Raw genomic sequence first — 22,673 nt, 5'->3', positions numbered from 1 at the left:
TTAAAATGACATATAATTATTTTATTATTAAAGTTAAAAGAGTATATAAATAGAAATTCAGTTATTCAGGTTTTATTTCAAGTTTCATTTCAAAAGAACCATTATCTCTCTAAAAACTCTTTTTTCTTTACCTCTGCCTTCTCTCTAAGATTCTGATTTTCTCGTTCATCAGTTTGACGATCGGAGTTCGCCATCAGATTCTTGGCGGTGAATACTACAAGACTGCCTGTTCAGAATCTTTAATAGAGTAAGTTCAGTTTTGCTCTTCTCTTGAGTCATATTTTGAACTTGTTAGGTTTGTCTCTACATAGGCTTTTCCTGTGACTCTTTTAGATTTAAATTATGATGTTATTGAATGGAGTATTGATGTGTTACATGAGGTATAGAATGGTGTGAAAGTGTGATTAAAACACAATATTTTCAGGAAAGGAAATACCGTGTTGAGATTGTTATTAGGGTGTATTGATCTGTTAGGTCCTGTTAATGAGACGATCCTGACCCTACTGATATAATGGAATCACATAAATGAAGTTATTCAGTTGGTGAGAGTTGAAGGAGGTTCATATAACTTTGTCTGTGGTTTGAAATATAATCTGGTCTTTCAGGTCATATGAATTTACCCTATCATATGAGATGATGAGATGATGAGTTTATGCGCATGACTATGTGAATTCATAGCGAGTAGTATGACATATGCTAATTTCAATACATGAGTCTTTCGGAAGTAGAGTCAAGTGTCTATGTGTTGTAAGTCAGTAGAAGTTTGACATCAGAAAGATCAATTGTGAATTTTGATAGACACTTGATGGTTATGTGAAAATGCATGAGAATTGATGGCTTTAGGTGGATGTTTAAAGTTATATTTATATTAGAAGTTTTAAAAGAATAGACAACTTACCCTTTTCTTTGTTTTGTGGTTATTTTCTTTAATTTGTGATGATCATGTATTTACACGGGAGCAGATGATGTTACAGGTGAAAGAACTCCTCAGTGAGAAACTAGATGACGAAAATGTTTATTTTATGTTTATATATTTATTTTGATATTTCATACATATTATAGTTATTAGTTATAATAAAATAGGGATGTTACATTTGGTATCAGAGCAAATCGAACCTTATGTGACCTGAGGGTTATGGGGTGGATTGTGTGTGCCTTAGATTGCATGTTTGAATAATGTTTTTCAGATCTTGTTTGTGCTTGAGTTAAAGGTATGTTCTAAATGAAAAATTTAGTATTAAGAATGAAAGGATCTTGATAAAGTGGTGAGGGTGCACACTCAAAACTGAATCAAGATGATTCTCTATCTTAATTCTAAAAGTTTGACGTTGAGCATATATATAATTCTTGTGTGATATATTTCATTTTAATAATTTTACACCAATAATTATTTTGGTGTAATACTTTATATTATAAGTATGATGATTTTGTTGATACATTCAAATTCTAGATGATTTTGAGATGCTTGCCTTTGAAAGATCTAAATGTTATCTTCATAATATATTGATTCTTTATCGATTTCATTTTTATAGCTTGAGGTATAGAAAACAATAGTTTCAAAATCTATATAATATAAAACGATTAGTTGCCCAACAAGTGTTGATCAAGTTGCTAGTTAGATTTAGTGGTTCCATGGTCCAGTTTCGGAATAGATATAAATTATGGATAGTAAATAAGCAGTATGTTGGAGGATTAAAGATTTAAGCACGTGTTTCCATAGAGAGTAAAAAAGTTAATTTATAAGAAGAAAGTAGGAATTTTCTTCTTTGATTCGGAGCTTGTAAGAGATTAGTGTCGATAACACAGTATAAAATGGCTTTAGCTAAACAACAAAGCTTAAAAGAAAATTTGAGATTTGGTGGAGAAAGAAGTTTACAAGTTGATTATGCCATCCTTAGAAGTATCAATGATATTGGTAAAAAATAAAGATGAGACATCTTAATTGTGCTTAGGTTATAGTTAGACAAAGAAAATTGTTGAAAGGCAGTAGACAGAGAAATTTCTTGGATAGAAGCAAAAGTTTCACGCATAATTAATGTTGTTTAGTTGCTAGGAATTTGAAAGCATTGTATGATTCGGGATTGACACAATCATTATATCAAGGATGTAGGAGATGGATTGGATGTTATTACAGGACTGGATTGGCTATTTGCCAATCACATTCTCATATATTGTGGTTGGCAGAAGATAGTGTTTCCAAATTCCAGTGAGTCAGAATCTATGTCTACTCAACAAGTGTGGTCTGAACTGAAGGAAGGACCAAGTTGTTTTATAATCTTAACTCAAATGGGAGTTAAGAATGAAGATGAGATGAGTAGTATACTTGTGGTGAAGGAATTTGTGGATGTATTTCCAGAAGGAAAACTTGGATTACATCCAAAGAGAGAAGTAGAATGTTCTATTGATCTGGTACCCGGAGTTGGACCAATACCAACAGGACCTTACGGAATGACTTCAACGGGAGCTTACACACCATGTGTTCCTTTCCTTTAATTGCAAAACCTTCAAGTTGATCCATATAGACTTCTTCCTCTAAATTTTCATTCAGAAAAGCGGTTTTCACATCCATTTGATGAAGTTTTAAATCATATTGAGATATCAATGCCATGATAATTCTAAATGAATCATTTTTTACAAAATAGAGAAAAGGTCGCTTTGTAATCAACACCATCTTTCTGATTGAAACCTTTAGCAACAAGTTTAGCCTTGTGTCTTTCAACATTGCCCTTATAGTCATGCTTGGTCTTAAAAACACACTTCCACCCAACTCTTTTACATCATTCAGGCAATTAAATAAGGTCTCATACTTCATTATGATCCATTGATTTCAAGTCTTCTTTCATGGCATCTAACCAGTTAATAAAATTACTGCTTTTCATGGCTTGTGAAAATGAAATTGGATCTTCATCAATACCTAAGACAAAATATGACTCTTATAAATAAACCATATACCCATCAGAAATAATAAGTCTTCTTTGCCTTTCAGACCTTCTCAATACTACCTCATATGTTTCATTTGTTACAGGTTCATTGCTAACAACTTCATTTTGGGGTGTTTCATCATTTATTTGTTGTTCCTTTATGTTGTCAAATGTTTCAACAACTATGAGAACAATAACCTGAGAAGAAGTTTTAGGTAAAGGAATCTCCACCTTAACTTTTTGAATTTCTACCTTACGTGGTTTGACACTCCCACTGATTTCACCATTTTCAATGAATATGACATTTCCAGTTTCAACAATTCTTGTACTATGGCTAGGATAATAAAATCTATAACCTTTAGATTTTTCTGGATAACCAATGAAAAAACCACTATTTGTTCTTGAATCCAGTTTCTTTTCTTGTGGATTATATATTCTTACTTTTGTCGGAAAACCCCAAACATCCAAGTGCCTTAAATTGAGTTTCCTCCCTATCCACAGTTCAAAAGGTGTCTTTGGAACTATCTTATTAGGAACCCTACTGATACAAACCATGTTAACAAGGAGATTACCAAGAATGCACAGTACCATTCATACTATAAGAAGTCATCTCAACAATCAAGTGAAAACCTCATCAAGGATCTAACGGACCTCACTAGAGGGAGAAATGGACACAAACCAAAGCATCTTTTGTTCTTCCTACTGCTCTTCTTGAGAATAAAACAAGTTATAAATAATTTAGGCTCTCTTTAAGGGTCCAAATAGCAATATTTGATATAATAGGTGCCTTTAGCATAAATAGGAATGCTCATAGCAAAATGGGCTTGATCCAAGCCCACTTTTTCAAGATAAGGGCACCTAGAATTAGGGTTTTTGACCTAGTTTCTAGAAGGAGAGCCTAAAATGCGGTTTAGACCTTAGTCAACCCTCCTAGGTCACCCCTCCCTTATTTCCCATCCTACTCTTGGCCTTCTTGCCACCAAGGCACCCATTCCTATAAATAGGGTGCCTTTCTCCATGTATTACATGTCGAATTTGAATAGAAAAGTTACTCTTTACAAATTGTGTGAGGTGTTTGTGAGGCTTGTTTCCTCTAAGCATTAAGTCTCATCTTGAGTGATTGAAGAGCTCTCAAGTGGTGACCATCTCCCTTATCTTGGACGAAGATCACACTCCAAGTGGCGTGACCAACTCTCTTCCATCTCATAAGCATTTCCTTCCTTCATCTTTTCCATTTTTCCATTACTCCATGTATCTTTGTGTTCTTATATTCTTGATTTTCCTCCATTGTCAATTCGGTTTCTATCATGCTCTTATGTTTCCTTCCATGTTCATTTAATTTCCGCCCTTCATCATCAATCACCATATACTTGTATTTTTCCTTTGCCCTCTAGAAGTGAACCTTCACACTTAACCATTTGGTTAAGTTCGTGTCAGTGAAAATCTTCTTTGGGTTCTCACCATATAATTGATAAAATCTCAAGTCTAAGTAAAGTGTCACATAAAAAATGGCTAAATCTAAATTCAACTCACACCACCTACTTAACAAATATATGGTAGTTTTTAAACCATACATCCATAATAATAAGGGTAAAGAAGAATAGCACATATGTCATGCTTTTCGAAGAAATTAACAAATGGATTTGGATGTTGTCCAATTTCATCATACTTTCCATAATATTAACCACCTCAATTCGAACAAATTTTCTTTTTCTATCTAATCATGTAATCTTATTAATAAATTACATAATCATGACAAATTGATTTTTATTTAATTTGACATTTTTCAAAACATCCTAATTTGACCACGACTAACAAATTATTTCTAATGACATAATTTTTAAGCAAGGGCTATGATTTTTGCTTTTTCTTATTTTATAATTTCGTATTTGACCCCTAAAAGTGTTGATATGGCGTGTTATTTATGGTGTATGAATGATGAGTACTAATAGGTTGTTGGCATATTTGTATCATTCACATTTGATACTATTACTTTTATGTTTATGTTGCATTTATATTTTTATTGTTTTTTTATCTCCCAGGAAACATATCCTCACTCTTGCAATCATATCATCATCATTCGAATCATCATAAAGAATAGGGTCCCGATTTTTGAACAACTCTAAATGAGTTGCTCCACCATACAACTGCCAACGTGGCAGAACAAACATTATTTTATTTGAATTGTGGGGTCCAGGCAAAATCTGAAATTTAGTGTTTAGGGTGCGGTAGAATGTGAAATTGGGTTTTAAGAAAGGGGCTGAAATTAGGTTTCTTCTTCTCCACCACATCGTCTTCTCCACCACATCATCTTCTCCACCACATCGTCTTCTCTGCAAGCTATTTGTTCCAAGTTCTCCGCAACCTTTATGTGCAGCGGCGTTCGTGGTCGTCGTAGGTGCATCTATTTTCAGGGTGGCTTGGCGGTGGTGTCGTCTTCGATATCCTCCTTTCACGGTGGTTGGAAGGCGGTGTCATCTTGGACATCCTGTTTTCACTGTGGTTGGGTGGTGTTCTCCTCTTGCACATCCTGTTTTGAAAGGTAATACATTTATTTTTTTCATTTGTTTATTAAGTGAAACCTTGTTGTTGTGTGATTTTTGTTGTTGGGTCATTCCTGTTATTTGTCCTGTGGTGACCTTTGTATGAGCCAAAGCTGATTTTTCGCATAGACTACTAAGATAAATGTATATTCATATTTGATGTTGGGTTTACTTTGTGGGTCTTTGTGGGTCTGTATTTCATTATTATTGTAGTATTTTTTTTCATAGTAGCATGTTAGGATACACAAAGAAAAGGGATTGGTGGAGCAACTCATTTAGAGTTGTCCAAAAATCGGGACCCATTTTTCTGGAGTATGACTTGATTTTTTGTGGAAAATATTTTGTTGTTGGAAATATGTGTCTTACTGTAAAAATATAATGCAGAGTGTTTGTTTGGAATGTTAGGTTGATGAGGTACCAAAATTTTTAAGGAAATTTTGTAATGTTGACATGGATAAGAAAGTTAAAAATAGTGTTTGTGTTAGTGTTAATGTTGATGTTGGTTGGGGAGGGCACTAGGTGGGGAGAAAGTGGGTTAAATCGGTTTTTTACATAGGCCATCAAAGTAGGATAGTGTCAAGTAACCACAATGTTCACTGAATTTAGAGGGTTGCGTTGTGTCCCTAGTAGGAGTATGTGGTGACCCACATGAGACTTCTTGCACAAACTTAACTGCGGAACTTTTTCTTGAAATGTCAATGGGGAGAAAGTGGATTAAATGAGTTATTTAGAGGCTATGAGAATAGGACCCTGTGAATTAACCCCAAAATTTAGTAAAGTTAGAGACTAACCGTACGTGGTGACCCTTCAGGGAATATGTGGTGACCCACTTCTTACTTCCTGCACAAACCCAGTGAAACTTGTTACGGAAATATGAAGTGAGTGTTCATGTTTAGGGTTTCGGATGGGCATGATGTGGGGAGAAAGTGTGTTAGATCAAGACTTTAGAGGGCATGAGTGTAAGGCAGTGACAAGTGAGCAGAAATCTAGTAAACTTAGAGGGTTGTAGTATGTGGTGACCCCAATAGGAGTATGTGGTGACCCACATCACAGTTTCTGCACAGACCTAACAGGGGAACTTTTTCTTCAAATGTCAATTGTGTTCGTGTTGGTTAGGGAGGAACACGAGGTGGGGAGAAAGTGGATTAAATGAGTTATTTAGAGGCTGTGAGAGTAAGACCCTGTGAATTAACCCCAAAATTTAGTAAAGTTAGAGACTGACAGTATGTGGTGACCCTTCAGGGAATATGTGGTGACCCACTTCTTACTTCCTGCACAAACCCAGTGAAACTGTTCTGGAAATGGGAAGTGAGTGAGTGTTGGTTGTAGTGGGCGATGAAGTGTGAATTGTTTCATTTTTTAAAGATTGATGTTCTTTCATTGTTGTTTGGTTTTAAATAACGTATTCAATGTTGACGAACATGTGCATACGTCTTACGTTAATGATAAAGACGAACCCAATGAGCAAGGCATACCTGAAGAGCAAGGCGTACACAAAGAGCAAGGCCTATCTGATGAGCAAGGTGTACCCGAAGAGCAACATGTACCCGAACAGGAAGACGTACCCGAAGAGTAAGACGTACCCCAAGAGCAAGACAAACCCGAAGACCAAGATGGGGGAGAAGAAAAAAGTAACATATTCACCCGAGTGAAGCATAGAGCAAGGAAACGTGTGAAGTCGGCTGTGATGAAATCACCATGGACTAGGTATGGAAGGGGAAAAAATGATTTTGTTAGTCATAATTGAAAGGGTTCGTACATGACGTGTTTAGTACTTAAGTATGTTTATTACGAAGTAGTTGTTAAGAATGATACATGTTTATTTCATTGGGTGTAATGTGGTTAGAGAATTTAAGACATGTATTTAGCAACTGCGTTGTAATTTTAGTAACTCTAATTTGGTTGGACTTTTTGAAGTTTTATTTAATTTTAATTGTCTTCCATTTATGTGGTTGAAGTGAACATATTTTTTAAATTTGAATGAATGGCAGTGTCAACACACATAAACTAAGTTCATAGAAGCTAAGAAGGACAAGTAACCAAAAAATTCACTTAACACATGTAATAAGCATTGTTCAAACATGTGCTTATAAATTATAAATACAATTTTGTATCCTCAATTATACAATAATAGTCTTCATTGTGCATGTAGCCATGTTTGTAAGATGTGGAAGTTTAAACCATCCTTGAACGTCGGATTCTATCTTCCTCCCTCTTATTCAATAACTCCAATTGTTTTGCATCTGAATATATTTTGGATATTGAAATGTGAATTAGAATATTGGATATAGGACATTGTTTTTTAAGTATAGACAATTTTTGAAACTGTACCTAGAGTCGGTGGATCGTGTATTACTGGATGAGAACAACGAACTTCCTCATTAAATGGTGGACATATGTCAAATTTGAAAACCTATAGGCATGAATCAAATGGTGTACATATGTTAAATTTTAAAACCTATAGGCATGAATATTGTAACGAAAAACACAGTTGTTTGTACTATAGTTATAATGAAAGCCACATACCTTAACAATGTTGTTTATGGTTATATATTAAGGTAGAATGTTCTTTGATTCGAACTAAATATGACTACCTATAACAATATAAATGATTTCATGAAATATGAAATGGACTTATTTGAAAAAAGAGTTTTATGGAAGATAAATACATTCTTTAGCACAAAGACTGATCCTACTGCAATTTGTGATCCAAATTTCGGATCTTTTAACACCTTTGCATGTACACTTGCTCTAATTGTTCCTGTTGGATCCTGTAATAAAGATGTGTATAATAGTAATTTTGTTGTTGCATAAACTGAAAGGATCGAAAGAGTACATAAGGATGTAATCTTGACGAATGTGAACAATGTATTAAGGATGGAGTTTATGAATGACACATGTACAATTTTGTTATGTAATATTGAACAATTGTGGTACATGTTCAGCCACCCACATGCAATGACTGGTTGTATATGTTTGAATGAAAGTTTTTTTACCATATTCAAAATATTTTGTAAGATTACAGTGTATATGGTTATCCCAAAAATGCGGATAATTTATTCTAAATCGATCAATTATGTGAGTAGTATTAGCAATCATGCATTTTCCCTCAATGGTTGCATTTTAGCTTCTACTAAAAAATTGGATTGGGCCAAAATGGTAAACTGCTCAAGGGGTCCACTTTAGGTTCTACTACAAAAATTGGATTGAGCGAAAACGGGGCAGTGCTGAAGGGGTCCATTTAGCTTGTACGAAAATAATTTAGATTGACCGAAAATAGGGCAGTGCTGAAGGGGTTCATTTTAGCTTGCACAAAAAATTTTCGATTGAGCGAAAACGAGACAGTGCTGAAGGGGTCCATTTTAGCTTGCACGAAAATAATTTGGATTGATCGAAAATAGGACAATGCTGAAGGGGTCCATTTTAGCTTGCACGAAATTTTTTGGACTGAGCGAAAACGAGGCAGTGCCGAAGAGGTCCATTTTAGCTTGCACGAAATTTTTTGGATTGAGCGAAGATAGTCCAGTGCTGAAGGGGTCCATTTTAGCTTGCACGAAATTTTTTGGATTGAGCGAAAATAGTCCAGTGCTGAAGGGGTCCATTTTAGCTTACACGAAATTTTTTGGATTGAGCGAAAATAGGTCAGTGCTGAAGGGGTCCATTTTAGCTTGCACAAAAATAATTTAGATTAATCTAAAATAGGGTAGTGCTAAAGGGGTCCATTTTAGCTTGCACGAAAATTTTTTGTTTGAGCAAAAATAGTCTAGTGCTGAAGGAGTCCATTTTAGCTTGCACGAAAATTTTTGGATTGACCGAAAACGGGGCAGTGCTGAAGGGGTCCATTTTAGCGTGCACGAAAATAGTTTGGATTGATCGAAAATAGGGCAGTGCTGAAGGGGTCCATTTTAGCTTGCACGAAAAGTTTTGGATTGAGCGAAAACGGGGCAGTGCTGAAGGGGTCAATTTTAGCTTGCGCGAAAATAATTTGGATTGATCGAAAATAGGACAGTGCTAAAAGGGTCCATTTTAGCTTGCACGAAAAATTTTGGTTTGAGCGAAAATAGTATAGTGCTGAAGGAGTCCATTTTAGCTTGCATGAAAATAATTTGGATTTATCGAAAATAGGACAGTGCTAAAAGAGTCCATTTTAGCTTGCACGAAAATTTTTGGTTTGAGCGAAAATAGTCCAGTGCTGAAGGAGTCCATTTTAGCTTGCATGAAAATTTTTGGATTGAGTGAAAACGGGGCAATGCTGAAAGGGTCCATTTTAGCTTGCACGAAATTTTTTGAATTGAGCGAAAATAGGCCAGTGCTGAAGGGGGGTCCATTTGAGCTTGCACGGAAATTTTTGGATGGAATGTTGCTTAGGCATAGTATCATGAAATTTTGTCTTCCTCGCTTTGATCGTAGTTGTTTATGTTTTACCCAAATACTTGGTTAAAAAAGTTGCCAAATTTTGAACTTTAACTTAATATTGTTAACTTTAAACTTATTTTAGTGTAGCAAAATGCACAAATGTAAATATTTAAAACTTTTTTTTTACTGAGTCCAACGAACTAAGAACAAAGTCATACTTAACCATGAACGACCGTTAAATTAACCTTCCACAGTATGTGGCACCTACTAATGGATCCTTTGGGTTTGAATGCGAATAAAATCATTTCTAGAAACTAATTTTAAGTTTAATTAGAAGGTTTGTTGCATCATATGGTACAACAATATTCGTCTTCAATTCTCAACATTAAAAAGTTCGCACATTGTTCAACTCATTGGAAGTGTATGTAATCCATTATGTTTCTACAGTTATGAATGCTCCTAGGATACACTAAAACATGTAATGAATAACTACACAATTGCAGAACATGCAGCTTCACATGCAACGCACTCTCAACCACCATCATTCTGAAGTTCCACGAAAGTTGAACTCCCTCAACACATTTTCTCTTTCTGCATTACGTGCATCAAGGACCCAATTACAAACCATTTCTTGATGAAATGCTTGAAGCTCGTCCTGAAATTAATTTTGAAAATCAATTTTCAGTGCAGAATAAAACTTATAACTTGTACTCTACTAGTGAAGGGAACAAATACGTACGCTATTGTATTCAGGCATCGTCTTCCCGTCATAGACAACCATACCATTCCACAACTCAATATATTTCAAAACCAATACTCAACAATCATAACTACATAAAGAAAAGCACATAAAAATATTTACATATGAATATGCATAAAAATAACAAAAGTTTTCATTTCAATACTAACCCGTTTGGCTGTATAGGAAGTTTTTGTTTGACTACCTTGATGGGGGGACTATCCACCCCAACCAACACACACTTCACATTTCCATAATAAATTTGCATTGGTGTGTACAGGAAGTCTAATGTGGGTCACCACATGTTACTACTTAGGTCACCACATACTGCAATCCTCTAAGTTGAGTGAATTTGTCATCAGTGGACACTGCCCTTCACTCATGGACTCTCAAAACCTGATCTAACTCACTTTCTGCCCGCATCATGCCCACCCCAACCAACACGGACTTCACATTTCCAGAATAAGTTTGCACTGGGTCTGTACATGAAGTCTAATGTGGGTCACCATATGTTCTTACTTGGGTCATCACATACTGCAATCCTCTAAGTTGAGTGAATAATTGCTCACTTGACATTGCCTTACACTCATGCCCTCTAAAGACCTGATCTAACACACTTTCTTCCCACGTAATGCCCACCCCAACCAACACGCACTTCAAATTTCCAGAACAAGTTTGCACTGGGTGTGTACAAGAAGTCTAATGCGGGTCACCACATCTTCCTACTTGGGTCACCACATACTGTAATCCTCTAAGTTGAGTGAATTTTTGATCACTGGACGCTACCCTACACTCATGGACTCTCAAAACCTGATATAACACACTTTCTGCCCACATCATGCCCAACCCAACCAACACTAACACACTCTTCACATTTACATAATAAGTTTGCACAGGGACTGTGCAGGAACTATAATGTGGTCACCACATATTCCTACTAAGATCACCACATACAACAATTCCCTAAGTTCAGTGAATTTGTGATCACTGGACACTGCCTTACACTCATGGACTCTAAAATCCGATCTAACGCATTTTCTGCCAACATCATGCCCACCCAAACCAACATCAACACGCACTTCACATTTCCAGAATAAGTTTGCAAAGGGACTGTGCAGGATGTCTAATGTGGTCACCACATATTCCTACTAGGGTCACCACATACAACAAATCCATTGAGTGAATTTGTGATCACTGGATACTGCCCTACACTCATGCTGCATACTGTGATTTCGGTATATAGATGGATTAAAACAACTCTACATACATGGATAACAACAGCTCAACAGAAAGGATATGGTGCAAACTATGTTTCTTCATATTTATTGGGTTTATTGAACGGCTATCCAACTGTATATAACCAGGGCCAAAATCACAGGAAAAAAAGTATTGTTGAAAATCATTAACCGTAAAATTGGAAACAAAAAGATCTTATTGTAGTATGACATTTTACCCCATGGGCATGTTTGGTTGCACTCTGCTACCCTGCTTCACAGAAATAACATGTTTTATACATACAGAGATGCAAAGTCACACATTCATATTTTTACAATCATGCTATACAAAATTAAGAGCATCTCATGGTAATTTCTTAAATATAGATTACAAATTCATATTCTCATTCCTTTTTGTCAACCACACTCTGTTTTTCAGCATTTTATAACAATGATTGGTTAAAAAGTATCTACTGCTTAGAATAGTCTATGTCACATCTAGGTAATAAACAATTACAATGACATTGGACTCAAGCTTCAAAGCTTAATGTAATGTTTATTTTGCATCAGGGTATTGACAGCATGGCGCCAGCTTCCACAGATTTTGGAGTTGCAATCGCTTAATGACTTGGGTTTTTCTGAAACATATGTGAGATGTTTGCAGGTATGGTATTAAATTCTACCTGAAAGTGTATGTCAAATGTTGAGTACTATAAAAAAAACCTTTGATTTGTTATGCTTTGTATTTTCTCAACCAATATATTACATGCTACAATGCTTGACAAATTTCGGAGGTTGTCAACAGCATGAAAGACCTAATACATATCTGTGCACAACACAGAGTTGGGGTAATAAGTAATTTGCGTGTAGTTTTTATGATGAGGTTACCTTATTGTGTTCTATTTTCAATTAATCTAGTTGTACAAAGCTGTTTTAATTTGGGCTTTTGGAATTATATTCTTACATTGGCCATTAGTCTTGCCTGCAAAGTGTTTCAAACAATTATCCTCTACTAACAACAGTCTCAAAGCTCAACATGCAATAGATGTAGGAAATGGAGCACATGCCAAATGTTCATGGTCTCACAACTTATACAATCACACTCAATAAGCTGATGGACTCTAAAAATCTTATCTAACGCACTTTCTGCCCACATCATGCCCACCCCAACCACATATTCCTACTAAACCCTAAACCAACAATTACCAAACTCGTTTGTTTAACGATTAGAACATACAATTTATATGCTCTAACTTCATCACTGTGAAAAAATTTTATCAATTTTATATCAATGTGTCTAGTAATAACAACAATACCAACAGTTCAACATTCAAGGAAGAAAAGCTTCAAACTTCCTTCAACACGAAACTCAAACTAAAATTGAATCAAAATTGGCTCTACAACAACATCAAAATCACACAACAACAATGTTTCACTTCATAATCCATTGAATCAAAAATATATTACCTTTATCACCTAACCACCGTGAAAAGAGATGGAGGGCGTCCATCGAGCAAACACCGGTCGACGACGGCAACGAAGAACAAGACCACAGAACCACGACACAGGAAACCAATACAACAACAAACTGCAAAAGGGAACGGTGCACTGGAGAACCACGAGACCTTTGCAAAGAAGAAATTCAAAGAGAGAACGGTGCACTGGTGAACCACGAGACCAAAAAGAAGAAGAAATTGAAAGAGGGAGAGTATCGTAACCCTAATGAAAATTTAAACCAAAGATTAAACCTTTTAAAAAAGAAAAATTGTGGACCCCACAACAACAATTTAATATTTATTTTTTTGCCACCTGGGCAGTTGTACATTGGAAGAATGAAATAAGCGGTTGTTCAACCAACATTTTTCTAAAGAATAATAACTTACTTTGCAATACAACAATAAATTATTAATTTTGGTAAAAGAGAAAGAAAAGGACGGGTAAAGCAAACCATTAAGGGATACGCCATTAAGCAGCGGAAATGGATATTAATAAAATTACCAATTTTCTCATTAATAAAATTAGGATTATCAAATTAGTGGAAAAAAATTGACAAAAAATAATAAAAAATCATACTTTTATCATATATTAAAATTTATTAATTATGTAAATCTAATTTTAGTTTTACATAAACATTAAGCCAAAATTTTAGAATTATATGATTTTCACAATCTCACCAGTTAAAATAAATTAATTATATAATAAATTAATTATAAATAATAAATCACAAAATTATTTAGCATTTTTTCACTCTTATAAAACTTTCTGATACCTAGATTGAAGGAAGAAGGATCAATTTTCTATCTATCCATAATAAACACATCTTTTTGAATTTCATAATCAACTTATTTTATTTTATTTTAAAATCACATATATGCCCATATATATGCGGTCGAATATTTTACATTAAAATCTAGTAAAACATATTACTGATACAATACAAAGCTACTTAATATTTTTAAAAAATTGCTTCCACAAATTGCTGGACAATTGAAATCAAAATGGTAAGAGTAATGAATTAGTTTGCATTTATTCAATTAAAAAAAAGTACAGTGAAATAAAAGGGTTCATATTATTTCGCTTCCAGTTTCTGCGCGCTTTAGTTGCCGTTGCTGCTTCAGTTTTGGCGGTAAAATTCGCAGGTTTTTTGCGTCGATTTGAACTGTGGTTTTGGTAATCGAGTGTCTGAAGAAGCACCGAAACAGAAATGGTAGTTGAGGCTCAAATGATCAAGCCTATCGGCAAGGGCATCGTCCATAGAATATGCTCCGGCCAAGTTATCCTTGACCTCTCTTCCGCCGTCAAGGAACTTGTCGAAAATAGCTTGGACGCCGGTGCCACCAGCATCGAAATCTCCCTCAGAGACTTCGGCGAACAGTGGTTTCAGGTAATCGACAACGGTTGCGGCATTTCCCCCGACAATTTCAAGGTATTATTCATTTATCACTCAAAACGCCGCAAACATCGTTATTAGGGTTTACGTATCAATTTCTAACCTTTATTTTTAGTTTCTTGCGCTGAAGCATCACACATCGAAGTTAGCAGAATTTCACGATCTTCAGTCTCTCACCACTTTTGGTTTCCGAGGTGAGGCGCTGAGTTCACTTTGCGCTTTGGGGGATTTGACCGTTGAAACGAGAACGGTGAACGAACCTGTTGCTACGCATTTGACTTTCAATAATTCAGGTGTTCTTGTGACGGAAAGGAAAACTGCACGGCAAATTGGAACCACTGTTATGGTAAAAAAGTTGTTCTCCAATTTGCCTGTTCGGAGCAAAGAGTTCAGTCGTAACATACGCAGGGAATATGGCAAGTTGGTTTCTCTGCTGAATGTGAGTCTCTATTCTCTAGGTGAAAATATGTAGGCTTGTTTGGATTAATTAATAAGTACTTATAAGGCAAGAAAAGAAGATGGTAAAATAGTTTTTCTCCCTTATACTAAAATTAACTTATACATCAATTAAAATTAGCTTTGGAAAAGCTAAATAATCGAGAGAAATTCTACATTAGCTAATTCTTTTTAATGAGAGAAACTTATTAAATTTTATATTTTTATTTTCTTCTCCTGTAATTTTAGTCGTTATTGGTTATTTATGATAATTTGCTTTCTTCAGGCCTATGCACTTGTAGCAAAAGGTGTTCGTTTTGTCTGCACCAACACTACTGGTAAAAATGTGAAATCTGTGGTTCTTAAGACGCAAGGAAGTGGTTCCCTAAAAGATACCATCGTAACAGTGCTTGGCATGAACACTTTCAACTGCTTAGAACCTGTAACATTGTCTGTATCTGATTCTTGCAAGGTTGAAGGTTTTCTTTCCAAGTCTGGACTCGGTAACGGACGCAATTTGGGAGATAGGCAGTATTTTTGTGTGAATGGTAGACCTGTGGATATGCCTAAAGTCAGCAAACTTGTGAATGAGTTGTATAAGAGTGCAAACTCTAAACAGTATCCTGTTGCTATTTTGAATTTTATAGTTCCTACTAGAGCATATGATGTCAATGTGAGTCCTGACAAGAGGAAAATATTTTTTTCTGAAGAAAGTGCCATGTTGCAAGCCCTAAGAGAGGGATTGCAACAAATTTATAGTGCTAGTAATATCTGTTACTCTGTTAATGAAGTTATGCTGCCTGCTCAAAAAGAAGAGTGTGTTAAGTTGCGTTCCTCTCATGGGAAGTCTCCTACTGTAATGAAACTATCATCGTCAAATGACAGTCATTCCCGAGAAAAACATTGTAGTGAAAGTAACAATGGTATTTCTCTAGATGAACAGTGTGACAATGATACTATATCTCAGGATGAGCTCGAGAAGAAACATATTGCCAATATAAAAAATGCTTCTGAATCTATTAATGAGTATCAGTACTCACATGTTGAAGAAGGGTTAACTTGTGATAATAATGGAAGTTTAACGAACCAGGAGTTCACACTCAGAGCGCATGGTACTTCAAAGAATGACAATAGTGGAAGACGGTCAGCACGTCCTGGTAGAATTATACCTGATCAAGCTACTCTTGTCTCAAAAACAATTGCTAGTGGCAACACTTCTAGTAAATATTCATTTAACCATTCAAGACATGTTCAGTCCACTCTTAACAACTTTGTTGCTGTAAATAAAAGAAATCGTGATGGTGTCATTAGAGCTTTATCTGAAGTGCCTGTTCTTAGAAATCAAGATCCTTATTGTCGATTGAAGACTGCAAATACTGAAACAAATGACCTCATTACAAGATCATCACTTTGTTTTGACCAAATTGATGAACCTGCAAGGGCAAGTGAGATTGAATCTTTCAAGCAGCTTGATCCTGTTAATGATGACTCCTCTAACAGAGAATCTGAATCTAATATGGTAGGTGGTTTGAACGGCTAAAATTTCATATATTGATACTGTTTAAATCTTGCATGTAATATGTTGATATTGGTTTTTTAAATTATTTGATATTTTATTATTAATAATGGCATTTCTAGAAATTTTTGTTTTAGAACATAGGATGTCAATAAAAGAAATAAGTAAATGCAGTATTCATGTCTTTACCTCATTCATTTCACATTTTGTGTTTCTTTTTCTAAGGTGAAGACCAGTCCTCCCTTCCCTTGTTATGCTTGTTTCTTTCCAATAAAATTTCTTCTTTTATCTAATAGAAATAAAAAATCGATTTAAAAAAAATGCCATTTTCTCATAGTTTTCTTTATATATATGAATATGCTGATTTACAGGAAATTGATCTAAAGAATAATACGCCTGTAGCTGATAGACCATCAATTACTCCTGGCCTTGATATGATCACTACAGATGTTTTGGTCTCAAACCCTTCAGTACATTCTTCACCTGTACTGTTAGATTCTTCCAAGTCTTCTGGTCGTAAGATATGCTCTAACATGCAATTTTGCTTTCAAGAGCTTAAGAAAAGGAGAGAGAAGAAGCTTTCTATGGTTCAATCCAGTAAATTTGGATGTGGAAAAGCTAAAGACAAGAGGTTTTTGTTTCTGTACCCTTGTATGAAATAGGAAAATATCTCTATATTGACTTTCACCTATAATTGATGCTAGTCACTATTCGACTGCAACTTTGGAGCTTTCACAATCACAAAATGGAGAGGAAAAAGAAAGGGCCTTGGCAGCAGCAGCTACCGAACTTGAAAGATTATTTAAGAAGGAAGACTTCAGGAGAATGAAGGTCCTTACTTAGTATGCTTCATTTTATTTTTCCTTAAATTTAGTATGCTAGTTCTTTCATCTTTTCATTATGTAACGCTTTGCTTTGAGCAAATGTCTATTTTTGATGCTATTTTGTGTTATTCTGGTGCTGTTTGGTTGTTTGCTAGCATATAAAATGGTATATCTATAAGCTGTTTGGGGTTTTTGAGATTTTTTTTCATGCAAAAAACCTTAGTCATTTTTGTTTCTAAATTTTGAATACATTGTCAGAATATTTAGATTATCATGCAAAAATTAAAATATATTTACAATCAGAGTACACATGATGTATTTACCGATGATTACTGAGGCTACATGTTTGAACAGGTTATTGGGCAGTTCAACCTTGGGTTTATTATTTGTAAATTGGATCAAGACTTATTCATTGTGGATCAGGTAGTTTCCAATATACTTTTGGAACTAATGGTTCTGTGGTGTCTTCCACCCTTCCCTTTAATAAGTAATTCATATAAATGCATCCTTTAGCTAAATTTAAATTTTGTTCTTTACCGAAACATAATTTGTGTTTGAGCGTGACCGTTTTCAGCATGCTGCTGATGAGAAGTTTAATTTTGAGCGTCTATCGCAATCAACCATCTTGAACCAACAACCGCTTCTGAGGTGAGGAGTTTATATCATTATTCACTAACCATCACTGTAACTATTATTCCTGTTTTTCTATCTGGGGTGGAGGGAACTTTCAATGACATGTTACAAGGGTCTCGTTAAGTTAATTTTTTTTGGTATGGTTAGAGTGGAAACTTTGATTGTTAAATTACAAATACCATATATGGATGATATAACACATGACAACAATTTATCTCTTTTCTTTTTTTGTTTATTATCTAAATTCACCGATAAAAATGTCATATGTAGGCCAATAACATTGGAATTATCCCCTGAAGAAGAAATAGTAGCATCCATGTACATGGACGTAATCAGGTAAAAGTAGAGCCATATCGATTAAGTAGTGATATGTTAATTTCGCTTATTTCTGGACTTCTGGTTATCGTAAGAAACTAGATTTCATTAACAGGACCCTGATGTTAATCCTGCATCATTCAAACTATTTACATTTCCTGTTTTCTGTAACCATTACATAAATGAGCTGCAAAAGTATCTCTTTTTACTTTCTCATTTAGTTGATTTGATTGTAATTGGTTGCCTCAGATGTTCAACTTTGAAAAGTAATCGGTTTGATTATCTTTCCTCGTGTTTTTAAGAATCTTTTATAGTATCTGTGATCTACTGCCACCTTAACATAATCAATTCCTAAGGTACCAGTTATGAATTTATAAAAATCAATATGATCACTTATGACCCACATGAAAGCGGTGATTAAAATACCACCGTTTTAATGCTAAGTTTATTCAATGGATGACCTGTATTACTTTAATTGCGAAAAAAGACATAGTTTTGGCATCTTTTTCTACCTAGTAAATCTTGAGCGGCTTATGAGAACATAAATCATAGATGTGAACTCTGAGCTTGACAGCTTGCATGTTGCAGATTAGAACTTTTTGCATAATGTCTGAAAGATTGTCTTGCTTGAGGAGGATACACCATTGGATCATTATTCTTGATCTAGTGTATCTTGTAATGCTTGTTACTTCTGTCTATGTAGGTTTCATTGAAATTGAATTCAGTTTTCTAGTTACGAAGTTTCATTATGGTATACTTTTGTCTTGTTTTTGCTTCTATAGATTTAGTGTGGTCAGTAACATGGATTTGCATTATCCTTATTTTCAGGAAGAATGGATTTACTTTGGAAGAGGATCCAAATGCACAACCTGGATGCCGTTTTAAATTAAAGTCTGTCCCCTTCAGTAAAAACACCATGTTTGGAATTGAAGGCAGGTGAATTTTGTAGATTTTATCCATGATTAGTTCAGGGATTTTGTTGGTTGATATGACCACATCAAAGTACATTAGTGACAAGCATGTGCATTGACATGCAATTCTCCATCATACTCTTTTTATTTTTAATTTTATATTTGAATTGGAAGATTGGTCAGGACAAAGTTGGAAGTCTAGCTGTTTAAGTTGATATATGACACAATTAACTGAGTTATTGAAAACATCCTCGACTAACTTATGATACAAGTTAAGCCTACAATGTTCTGCATGAACATGCATTAGGATATATTAATTTAGGAAACATAAATGACACCCACATTGTGGTTAAGTTTTAGAAAAACCCTCAGCCATTGTAAGGATCTGCGGAGCCTTGCCTGCTTAACCTTGGGAATCATTATGATGCCATTGGTAGTATCCTTTGAAATGAGATTTTTCCATTCCATGATACCAAAGTTGTTAATATTTTCCATATACGGTGTCTAAAGCTTTGATTTAAAGATTGACACATTTGAATCTTGTGATCCCTCCAAATCCCTTGTCTTAGTGAATTACTTTCTTCTTTTCAATGATGTATTAAGACTTTCACTAGGGTAAAGAGAATGATATATTGAAGTGATTAACAATAAGCATTTTTTCAAACAGATGTTAAGGAGCTGATCTCTACACTGTGTGATGGTGATGGTCACATGGAATGTTCCATTGTTGGTAGCTTTAAACTGGACTCCTCAGATTCTATGTGTCCATCTAGAGTTCGTGCAATGTTAGCATCACGTGCATGTCGATCATCAATTATGGTCGGTGATGCACTTGGAAGAAATGAAATGCAGAAGGTAGTGCATCACATTACTTTAAGTACTGCCCCCTCCCCTTCATTAACAAACAGGATAAAAAGGGAAGAACTGGGATGATAAGCATCTGGTTGGGAACTAAATTTAAATAAATTGAAGTTTAAATGTTATACCCCTATAGACTGATTTCTAGCTTACACTAACTGATTCAGATACTTGAGCATATGGCTGAACTCAAATCCCCTTGGAATTGTCCTCACGGCAGACCAACCATGCGCCATTTAGTCGACTTGGCAAAAATTCACAGGAGGTCGGAACTTACAATGCAGATGTAGTCAACAGTGGACTTTTACCCTAATCGCCACTGTTAGAAGTTAAGGGAGTTATGTAACTTATGCTGTACAAAAACCTGTAAATATTTGTTCTCTAGTGTTACTGTAAATTTAATGTGCCAGGATATCTTGGGTGCGTGCAAAGCTGATGCGCTGAACTTATTTTCCAGTCATCCTGCTATACTTCGCTAATGGTCTCAGCAAAATGCTATAGCTGCATAACTTCTGAGCTTTCATTTGACTCTAGCCTAGCAAACACTTTGGTTATGGATTAGGTCTATTTTACTTGGGGTTGGGAAAATTTGTATGCAACAAGATGATGTAATACTTAAATTTAGAGTATATGGTAATGTAGTTTTCTTCAAACTCAGGAAGTTGAGATGAAGAAAATCAAGATTCTCCTGGAGGTAGCTTTCATCTTGAGTTATAAGTGTAATGGTTGCTTAGACAATTATCGTTTTTTAGCCCTTCACTTTTTAAGCAAAGAGTTCCAATTACGTTGATAGTTATATTTAGGATAAACTTTGCTCTGATGTCCTTTGAAGCGTTGATCCTTAAAATATAAGTACTGTATCCATGACTAAATAGCAAAATGTATTTTAAGCCGTTGTGTTTAGTCTAAGTCCAGCATTTTCTAGTCCCACACACTCGGAAGACTTTGGAACTTTGATTGGTGAAACGGCATAAGATTAAACCATGTTAATAAAATTGTAATACTGTAAGAAGAGATTGGTAAAATGGAAAGGAAAAGATTTTTTTTTTTCAAGTAAAGTGTCTTGTAAAATCAGTCCTTACGGCACCACCACTATTCTATTTATCCTTTTTCAAAATGCTTGCATGTGTGAAAAAATTATAAGGAAAACCCAAAGAAAATTCTTATGGGGTTGGGGAAAGAGGGTAGGAGAATAATATAGATTAAATGGGACCACTTGTGTAAATCAAAAGAAGAGGATAGGTTGGGAATAAAAGATCTAAAGTATTTGATAAAACATTATTAGCTAAATGAAAATGAAGATTAGGAACAAAGAGGCAAGGGTTATGGATAGATATACTAAGGTCTAAGTATGTATTATGGAGGATTCTAAAAGATAGAAGAGATAAGGTCCTGATATTGGTGGTGGACAGATCGGAAAGAGGTATGTTGGGGGGAAGCAAATTGGTTTGATGAATAATATTTTGGGAAGATACGTGAATAAAGGAAACTCCTCTCATGTAGAGGTTTTCGGGGTTGTATACAAATTCTAAGAATAAAACAAGTACAGTTGGGGAAGAGGAGGTAGGTGGAGTGACAACAGGTGGGACTGGAACTTAGAGTGGAAAAAAGAGTGGTTTGAATGAGGGAGAACCCAACTGATGACATTCAAACATGAGCTATGCCTTAGGATTTTAAATAGGGAAAAGGAAGACGAGTGGGTGTGGGGTATTGATAAACTATAATCATATAAAGTCGAATCAACAAATGTTAACCAAAAATAACTGGATTTCAAAGGAAGACTCAACACTATATGACCTACTTTGCAATATTAAGTGATGCAATCCTAGTTTGTTTTCACTTCTTCTTTGTTGTAGTTTTGTATGTTGCGGAAGAATGGAATTGAAAGTGACATCAATGGCTGAATTGAAGTGTGGAGAAAATGAATGAAGAGGAGAGGTAGAGACTTGGAAGAGGTGTGACAAACTTCTAAGAAGATTCAAGCAAAACACTAATAGAAGTGCAAACTTGAGAGTGAGAATTTGAAGACAAATGAACTAGCAACTTGGGAAACATTTCATTATCAATTCAAATCTCATTTACATGGGGCTAGCACTTGCATTTATAATGCTATGGGTAGCCAAGGTGCAAGCTTTAACCCTAAAAACTCTCCACTCATAGAAAACACTTCATGTTTTCTATTTGCACTCTAGTAATTTATTTGTGCACCTTAGATAGTCTAAAGTTGCATTGGGTCCAAGGAGGTTCCATTGTAATTCTAGCTAAACTTTTTCTTTTTCTATTTACACCCTACTCTAATTGGTTCAATACATGACCCACGAAAATTGGCCCAAAACATGGTCCAAGATAATGGCCGGAATACAAACCCAAAATAAAGCCTATACTACTTTGTACAAATTTGTAAGACTAGAAAATTTGGAAGAAAAGTTAAAAATTAATTCTCCATAAACATAGAGTTTTCTGAATTCCTTCTTCTTCTTCTTCTTCCATTCTTCTAGCCATGATCTTAGTTAAAGGT

At 35.1% G+C, this 22,673-nt stretch overlaps 1 protein-coding gene across 3 annotated transcripts; it reads left to right on the top strand.

Moving 5' to 3' along the window:
- Positions 1 to 14,301: 14,301 nt before the first annotated feature.
- On the top strand, positions 14,302 to 20,857 carry PMS1 (DNA mismatch repair protein). Of its 3 annotated transcripts, none has more exons than XM_068635372.2 (11): positions 14,302 to 14,699; positions 14,779 to 15,102; positions 15,385 to 16,617; positions 16,986 to 17,245; positions 17,319 to 17,445; positions 17,793 to 17,861; positions 18,013 to 18,086; positions 18,342 to 18,407; positions 19,215 to 19,318; positions 19,965 to 20,152; positions 20,323 to 20,857. In XM_068635372.2, exons 1-11 carry the CDS (start codon positions 14,478 to 14,480, stop codon positions 20,443 to 20,445), a joined length of 2,790 nt encoding a protein of 929 aa, XP_068491473.1. In that variant the 5' UTR covers positions 14,302 to 14,477; the 3' UTR covers positions 20,446 to 20,857. The 3 variants fall into 3 exon arrangements, 1 of the variants encoding a protein (XP_068491473.1); XR_011083948.2 differs by having other exon boundaries at positions 14,312 to 14,699; positions 19,215 to 19,322; XR_016523526.1 differs by having other exon boundaries at positions 14,346 to 14,699; positions 17,319 to 17,456.
- The last annotated feature ends 1,816 nt before the right edge of the window (positions 20,858 to 22,673 follow it).

Source organism: Phaseolus vulgaris, chromosome 7 (genome assembly GCF_051622355.1).
Source record: "Phaseolus vulgaris cultivar YP4 chromosome 7, ASM5162235v1, whole genome shotgun sequence".
Classification (NCBI taxonomy): Eukaryota; Viridiplantae; Streptophyta; class Magnoliopsida; order Fabales; family Fabaceae; genus Phaseolus; species Phaseolus vulgaris.
The sequence above is the reverse complement of the archived record's forward strand: the minus strand, read 5'-3'. Positions and strand labels throughout refer to the sequence as shown.